General features: G+C 38.5%; 1 protein-coding gene across 1 annotated transcript; it reads left to right on the top strand.

Annotated features, from left to right (window-relative positions):
• Positions 1-5,717: 5,717 nt before the first annotated feature.
• On the top strand, positions 5,718-6,605 carry LOC141390779 (uncharacterized). Its single transcript, XM_073963746.1, has 2 exons — positions 5,718-6,137; positions 6,207-6,605. Exons 1-2 carry the CDS (start codon positions 5,793-5,795, stop codon positions 6,390-6,392), a joined length of 531 nt encoding a protein of 176 aa, XP_073819847.1. The 5' UTR covers positions 5,718-5,792; the 3' UTR covers positions 6,393-6,605.
• Positions 6,606-9,025: the final 2,420 nt, after the last annotated feature.

Below are 9,025 nucleotides of genomic sequence, written 5' to 3'. Positions count from 1 at the left end.
ACATAACCACCTCGTGCTAGTTCATCGGCTAATTAGTTTACCCAGAAAAATTAACGATATTATTGTTGTAACAATATTTGATATGTGTATGTAAGTCAAGCTTAATCTCATATTTGTTGTTTTCAAATTTTAAAACAACAAGTTTAAAGTGGGATGTAGTAAAAATTGATTACTTTAGGGGATGGCAGAGAAGACTAGTTTCGTCCAACGCCACTTGGACTCATCAGTTCTCTTAGTTCTTTGTATTAAAACAAAGGACCCCTCCCCAATTTTATGACGACTCGAGCTCAAGAATAAGTGTGACTGATAAATTCGTTTAAATGCGAATTCAACCGAAACACCTAAAAACTCTCGTAGCCGCATATGTAAACCAAATTAACTAATCCACTGTCATGGGTCTCCACATTGCAGAGAATGCACATAACTATTTTGATAGTTGTCGAAAAATAACAACAACCAACCGTCCACGGCGATGGCTTTGGACGAAACTAGTCTTCTCTGCCATCCCCTAAAGTAATCAATTTTAACTACATCCCACTTTAAACTTGTTGTTATTAAATTTGAAAACAACAAATATGATCAAGTTTGACTTACATACAAATAGTAAGTAAAACACACATCTCAACAAAACTGCCAAAGTGAATACTTGATATGTCCTCAGCTGCGATAGATGGGGAATGTTCTCCGAGGACCAAATTCAGACGATAGTTATTTATGACATCTGCGACTGCACATGTGCGAATGCTATTTGAACCTGCTTGATAGGCTTGTTTATCTAGGGGTTCACTCTTGTAACGTTGGACTTCCTATCCACCATATCGTGATTAGGATGGCTCTCACGATAACCCCTGAGCAAATACTACAACGAAAGCATGGCATTGGAAGAATCTTTGTCTCCCCTTGTAGATGGGCCACTGAAGACATGAGGAGTGCACCCATTGCTGTTCTTAGGGCGACATTCTGACAGGTTTGAATATTTTTCCAGAGTTGCACTGGAAAAATATTCAAGCTTACCCCCAGACCGACCTATCACATCATATGTGCTCATCAAGGTTTCTTTATCTGCACACCAAGTGCTGCCGGCTAGGACTTTGAGGAAGTTGTTCCTACATCTCAGTTTGTCGAATATAGCTGAGGTATGCGCAAACGACATGAACATGCTATCGAATGTGACCCCTAGAATTTTGGGGTAGTTTGTGGTCGGAATTTTACTACCATCGACCATGACATTCAACTCTGTTCTCTCTTCTGCCGTACATGTGGTGCTGTGCTGTTTACGAAACCCATGTCGATGTTCGGTAACTGGATAGCTATTTCTAACGCTGGGGAGGACTAAAGCCTCAAGGATCTTGGTAATGGACGTCAAACGAGAAATCTGTCTGTACGATTCACCTTTGCTGGCATCCTTTCCTGGCTTTAGAAGCGGGGCCACGCTGCCCATTTATCAGACTTTGGGAACGATGTGGCTGGCTAGCGATATGTTGAGAACTTTAGTGAGATGCTCGACTCCGGCAAATTCACCTGGTTCAGAATTACCGTGGTGTTTCGATCAGGGTCCAACGCTTTGGACCATTTAGCGTTCCTAGTGACATTCACAACTTCATCCATTGTAAATTGTGGTGGTTTCTCATCGGCAGGAAGAGGTCTCCGCCCTGTCCCTCACAGGTTGCTCGATAAAATGTTGATAGAAATAACTTGCGCACCCCTTCGGATCAGGCAGCTTAACGGCGCCTAACGTGACTGAGGTCCCATCGTCCTTCATTCCAGGATTCGAGAACGATATTGTGTAGGGTATCTCTGTAGTCAAGTATATATGTTTCATGACTTGAGAGCCTTAAGGGTCAAATGGTTATCGACATATATAGCCATCGGTCCTGCAAAGTTATTTTCAAGTTATTTTACCAATTCAACTGCTTTCCTGATAGCAAGAATCTTTACCTGAAAGACGCTTGAGCTATCATTATGCTAAATAAGTGTTCTTTTAATGGGTTCTCGTAACAGACATCGGCACCAGTGTCCTCCTCCATCTTGGACCCATCTGGCTAGACTTTCCAGACCAAATGTCCTTATGGGTAATTAGTCAAATCAGAAGGAGGTGGGTATATAATTGATTGCCCCATTCCTGTAGTTTGTTTCAAGCTGACTATGAATTATGTTTAAGATTTTCGTCCAAAATGTGAAGTCCGGCACAATCCTGACTCTCGTCCTCACAGCCAGAAACTAGATCAGGGTATCCAGTATCTATGTAACACACAAAAGGAAACGAGATAGACTCATGGTTCTTTCTAGGCATATACATAGGCATGTACATACCTTCTAGGCATGTACATTAGGGTTATAACTTTTTTGCAATTTTTGCAAATATCAAAAATATCATAGTAATACGGTGCCATTTTTTCTCTATCGCTAAAAAAGTTTCCGCATTTAATGCATTGCAGTTCAGTAATGCATAATTTAGTTTTATTTGTTATTATGAAATATACGCTAATAGTGTTAACCTAATTTAAAATCAATATCAAACCATTTAATGCCCCTTTGACAATATTGCAATTTATGGTTTTTCTTTATAAACTCGCGAATTTTATGTTCATATTTATTGTACCTATCGGACAAGAGAACATGTGCTCATTTGCAACGAATTCGCGAAAGTTTCAGACTGCTTTTAATGACTTTGCCTGTGAGAATCGTATTTGTTATACCCTCAGCATTTATGCTTACGAGGGTATATACACTTTCATACGGGCAAAATGTGCCTCATCGAAATAATGGTTTTAGACCCCAAGTATGTTTGGACGAAAAGTGTTTCAGACAATTTGGAGTTGATTTAGCCATGTCCGTCCGTCTGTCTGTCTGGCTGGAGCGCACGATAACTCTCGAACGGATGCAAACTTAGTTCGAGAATGTTCGGAAAATTTGTGGGCACGATAACTCTTGAGAGGAGTAACCGATTTCTACCAGACTTAGATGAGGTTCCAATATGGACTCAATCGGTCCACTCTTTCGGGTACCTCCCACACAAAATTTCGGAAAAGTTCAGTTTAGGACCTGTTCACGAATCGCTTTGATGTTTGTTGTAGCCACTTGTATACACTGCCCCCCATATAACGGTATAAGTTTCATCAGGGGCAAGTCCATACTTCCTGAGAAAATAGCCTGAAAGGTAAAAAAACCCTATGACACCGTGTGTAGTGGTTGGAGCGCAAGATAACACTCGAACGGATCTGCCGATTCGGTCCTCAATTTGGTATTCGTAATATTTTGGGCAAACTTAGTTTAAGTTCGAAGATAAGCCATATCGGTCCACCCCTTCAGGTACCTCCTCCACAAAAGTACAAACATGTTCGAAAAATTTGTGTGCACCATAACTCTTGATGGGAGTGACCGATTTGGTCCATACTTTACACATCCTAAAATATCTACCAGATATAGATCAAGTTCGAATATGGACTATATTTGTCCACTCCTTCGGGTACCTCTCACACAAAATTTTGGATAAATTCACTTTAAGACCTGCTTTCGGATCACTTTGATTTTTGTTGAAGCAACTAGCTTCGCTGCCTCAAATACATCAGTAAAAGTTTTTTTAAGGGCAAGTCCACACTTCTTGAGAAAAAAACCGAAAGTTGTAAAAACCCCCTATGGCACCATATGTAGTGGCTGGAGGGCTCGAACCGTATACTACATTCGTCCACACTTTGGATATTGTAATTTTTCTTCGAATATTAGATCAAAGGTGGTGCTTATAGGTCCACTCCTTCCGGTACCTCCCCCACAATAGTTCGAAAATATTCGTTAAAATGTTTCGCGCGATTTCTCACAGACGTAGCAATCGATTTGGTCCAAACTTTGGATCTCTAAATATTGTCGAAACTAAGTTTATGTTCAAATTTGGGCCATATCTGTGCAATCCTTCTGGTACCACCCACACAAATGTTCAACATTTTTGTGTGGTTCGAGGATCCTTTGGACATTTTTACCGAAGGTTTTCCTAGTGGCCCTGTTTACAGCGATATTATGTTTTTCGTAGGCTAGTCTGATAAAAAAAGACCTATCTATCGATATCTACGCAAATTTTTAAGCTTTAATCCTATCCATACTTTTGTCGGTGCCTACGCCCAAAATTTTGAAAAACCCCTTAAATACATGTTTTGTTTTTTTTTGGGAAAAAAAAGTATTTCAATCCACACAGGCTGGGGGTATATCTCTGTTGGCAAAGCCTACTGATACTTTTTTACCTGTATGTGCTTATATAAATTGGATATGAATGCAAATGAATGACTAAGTTTACTCCAAACACATGCTTGTATAATTCGGGAATAAATGGAGGTTGAAACAAATTTTGAAGGGATTTTGCTGAAATTTGGAATACGTGATGGATGATGGCCTACAAATAATTATAGCTTCCATATATATTTTCGCCCGATTTCACGCATTTGCTACACCAAACACCCTATATCTGTCAAATTTTGATGCAATTTGGAATGTATGACGGAATTTTGTCTACTAATAAGTGTACCATACTTTATCGAAATCAGTTCAGATTTATATATATCTCCCATATATATTTTACATATTAGCAGTGGTGTAGGGCATCATATTGTCGGCCCGCCCGGCTTTTATCCTTTCCTTACTGTTTTTTTTTTTTTTTCTTTTGAGAATAGTTCGAGTTCTCAGATTGGCAGTTGTACCAAGCAGAAGCCACAGTAGCGGTGAGAAGTGCAGGCAGGGTTGGCATAAATGAAGACAAAAGCTTCAAAAGTAAAGGAACAGACCAAAAGCTATCAATGTCTCCTTATGTTTGCCTCAGGAGGTGCCACATTGTTCGTGGATTTCACTTTCTGCTTAATGTGGGTGGCGTGCGAAGAGAACTGAATGAGATTGTTTCAACACAAAATTATATCCTTCTAACGAATTTTCTCCATTACTAAGTAATTCACCTGCAGCTAATTTATAGAGAAGTTCAACTGTAATACAGAAAAAATACACACAATACAATGCGTTTTCGGAACATCTCGTATCTCGGAATGATCATGGCGATGATTATAAAATCGGGTTGTGATCAAATTGGGTTTGTTCTATGAGCTACAAAAACAAAAAATGAAAGAGCTAATATAACCTCCATAACATATTGGAAGACTTGATATGCATGAACAATGATAGGTATGCCTTTGCTGTATGCCAAATTTTGTGCCGCTTAATTTGTTTATACCAATCCCAAAGATCACCGACAGTAAAATACAATCTTTTGAACAGATGGAGTTCACTAAGGGAATCAATCAACGGTGTTTTATCTTTTGTACTGTATGAACAATTTCTGAGAATCTCTAACAAATCGTAAATTATTCCATATCAATCCGTACAATGTGTAGAAGAACGGGATTGTGGTATTTGAACTACCAAGTCTTCTTCATATCATACCCGAGTATACTACCTACCTACCTATCTACTGAAATGTAATTAAACCAAAAAGCTAAATAAATATTATTACAACCCCTTTCTTATCATTGCCGAATTCTTAGTAACCTACCGTAAAACCAACAATGGATGAGTTGTTGTACCCGATAGATTGCTGTTTTGTTTTGTGCAAATTCTCCCCATATTTCTTCGATGATGATATTTGTCAAAATAAACAGAACTTTACATTATCTTTTGGCTAGCTGTCGGTCTGTCATGGCAATGTTAGCGTGATAAGATACTGGCGGTAACACACCCCGATTAATTTTATAGTAAAGCCAAGAAATAATTTCAAATTAACTCTTCGATCAGAAAGCGAAAGCAACCGCGCGCTTAGAATGGTTTGCTCCACAACAACAGTTGGCCGTTATATTTTCTTAGTCACAGTGCTGCTGCTAAACACTTCGCTCAGAAGTGTTGGCGCCGGAGATCACGATGACTGTTTTGTGCAATACAATAGCGCCCAGAATGAAAATATTCTTGAATATCAAAATGCAACCTTGACATGTAGGAATGATAGTAGAAAGGGAAATTCCTACAATCTAATAGCTCCCACACCAAATTATGATGTAGAAACAGAAAAGGATAATTTTGCGCGGACTACAGAAGAAATTTGTAACAATATGCAAATGTGTGGGGATCTCGATGATCTCAGTGAATCTTTACAGTGTTACATAGAAGCGGTAAGTTGTAATTTAACATATGTATTATCGAATAAAAAAACTGAAATTGAAATGTTATCGAATTTTCAGACCAGAGATGGTTTCCACAAGTCCATGGATATGCATTTCAATGCCACGCTGATTGTCATTGAACTTAACGAAGATTATGAAGAAAACGACAGGAACGTCTTGAGATGCATTCAAAAGACTAAAGAAACATTTTTAAAAGAATCGCTGGCAGAATATCAGCGTTTATTACAGTGTCTGGAGTATTGAATTATATAACGGTGTTTATATTTGTTGTGAAATTCATGGTCATGAATAGAAGAAAGAGATAAACGATATGTTTGTTGTCTTATCATACATTTGCTAAAAAGAACTAAAAAATAGTTGATCCAGTTTATTATTAAAAAAATGAAGGAACAGACCGTATATGTATCTTCTATATAACAGTGCAATGTGGGGTGTATTTGTTGTTTTTGATACAATAAAAGCAAGAGAATAATACTAACAGAATGTGTGTTAATTAAAACCAGTTCAAAAAATCGCTTTTAATATCAGAATATCCGGTTCACAAATGAAGACAACCGGATTTATCCTCCAATAAAGTTTGTTATTAACTTTTTCGTCAATACAAGAGCTTATATATAGTAAGTATTTCAGAAGCACCACATAACAATAACGAATATACCTAAAAACAAAACATAGTTTTCTGTACAAAAACCGGGTAAATGTCTAAAATGACCATGAAAACGGGAAAATATCGATTAGTCATCAATGAGAACCGTACCTAAAAACTTCTGAACAACATTTTTGTAGAATATTTGGATGCTGTAAAATCTCGTCTTGTGGTACCTTTACTACGGTTCAAGAATGCAAGGACCAAAACGACATTGAAGGAATGGATTTAGAGGGATGAAATATTCTACGAAAAGATTCGCCATTCAATTTGACTGCAGACATGTGAAAATGAGAAAATTTCCTTTTGGGTTCTTAGTACACTCATTAAGGGCTTTCATCTCCAAAAGGAATTTTTCACCCACTGACCTGACTGACCATTTTGTAGCACAGTGTCATTTATCGATATTATCCGAAAAATTGCCGCTTTCTCAAGGTCAAAACTGTCTGAAGGAGCACCCCAATGCTTTTCAGAGAGTTCTTAATTATTGTCTTGGCTAAAATTTTTTTGTGGTGCATCGAAAATCTCAATGGTTTGGCTGTTATATGCCAAAGTATCCAAAAAAAACCTGGATAAAAAAACTGCAAGTCAAAATCCGGGGGCTAGATTTTCACTTTAGACATATGGTCTAGTAGACTTTTTTTGCTCAGTTCAATCCCAAGAAACAGAAACTTCAGGCGTCTGTTAACATTTTTCTCCGTCCATACAAATCGCCCCGGCCTACTCTACACCCCTATGTGTTGGTGTTTTAGCTCAAAGTTTGTAACACAACGATCGAAATAATGTTCGTAAACCCACATTTATATATGAATGTCTTGACGAGATGAGTCGACCTGGCTATGTGTCCATATTTTCCGCCTGTCCATCTACATTATAATCCCGCTACTCCATCGAATCCTTGGTAGTTAACGCAAATCGGTCCGTATATCTTTGGGAGATTTTTTCTCTCAAGCACACCAGAACTGCCTTACCTTTGGAAACATACATTAGCACGGGTAGTATCAGTGTTTTGTAAAGTGTTATTTTTGTTTTACGAGAAGTGGCTGATCAACCCATGATGTCAATATCGTCAATATAAGCAAGTAACATGTGGCTATTGGCCATTTCTTTTGACGGTTCCATCTCTTATAACCTTTTCCCTAACATAACTTGCGTCTTTTCCATGATTTGCCGCAGCGTTAATATCTGGTCAATGGTGAATTGCCAGTTCTAAAGCCTCATTGGTATGGCCCAATTATTTCGTTGACCGTAGGCTTCAGTCGTTCGAACAATATTCCTGACACTATCTTATAGGCAATAGGAACAGACTTATGTCCCTATCGTTAGAACACACAGTCTTATCTTCTTTATCGTGGACGCGACATAGGATGCACAGGTTCCAATCGTCGGATAAGCGTTCTTCCTCCTAGATAGTGCCAATTAACTGATGCATAAACCTTATCCGCCTGTCGCCTCCAGTTTTGAACAACGCCATCGTCTTCTGCTGCCTTATTCTTCTTCAGAGTTGTCTTGCATAATAACCATTTTAGTATGTGACGGTAGGGCTTTTTGAGCTTTTGGAATATTATCTCAGAAGTATGGACTTCAGAAAAAATTTTACTGTTGTAAATGGCGCCGCTAGGACAACTTACTTAAAAAAGAAGCAAAACGATCTAAGAGGGGTTTTTAAACTACACTTTTTCCGAATTTTGTGTGAGAGGTAGCCGAAGGAGTGACTGATATAGTCCATATTCCAACCTGATACATGACTGGATGAAATAATACGATGTGCAAAGTTTGGACCAACCAGAAAATCTCTGCGAGAATTATCTTGCGTATTTGCCATTTTGTTGGCGCACTCAGGCTTACTTGGAGCTTTTAGGCCAGAGGAGCTTTTAAACTTCACTTTATCCGAATTTTGTGTGGGAGGTGTCCGAAGGAGTTGACCAATATGGTCCATAACGAACCCGATGTATATCTGGAAGGAATAATACGATGTGAAAAGTTTGGACCAGAACGAATGCTCCCTTCGAGAGTTATCGTTCATACCATTTTACAGAAAAATGTTGAACTTTTGTGGGGGAGGTACCCAAAGTAGTAGACCGGTATGGTCCATCTTCAAACTTAAATTAATTAATAAAGTTTGGGCAAAATATTACGATACCCAAAATTTGGTTCGAACACGTTGACCAGTTCGAGCGTTATCGTGTGCATCAGCCAGCCACACTGCTAAATCAACTCCAAATTGTCT

The sequence above is a fragment of the Musca autumnalis genome, unplaced genomic scaffold (assembly GCF_047663935.1).
Source record: "Musca autumnalis isolate F117 unplaced genomic scaffold, ASM4766393v1 scaffold_1, whole genome shotgun sequence".
Classification (NCBI taxonomy): domain Eukaryota; kingdom Metazoa; phylum Arthropoda; class Insecta; order Diptera; family Muscidae; genus Musca; species Musca autumnalis.
The sequence above is the reverse complement of the archived record's forward strand: the minus strand, read 5'-3'. Positions and strand labels throughout refer to the sequence as shown.

Bases quoted from the DNA above. Each gene is read 5' to 3' on its own strand.
- LOC141390779 (XM_073963746.1), top strand. From the start codon at position 5,793: ATGGTTTGCTCCACAACAACAGTTGGCCGTTATATTTTCTTAGTCACA. The intron at 6,138-6,206 runs GTAAGTTGTAAT...TCGAATTTTCAG, and splicing joins TACAGTGTTACATAGAAGCG to ACCAGAGATGGTTTCCACAA.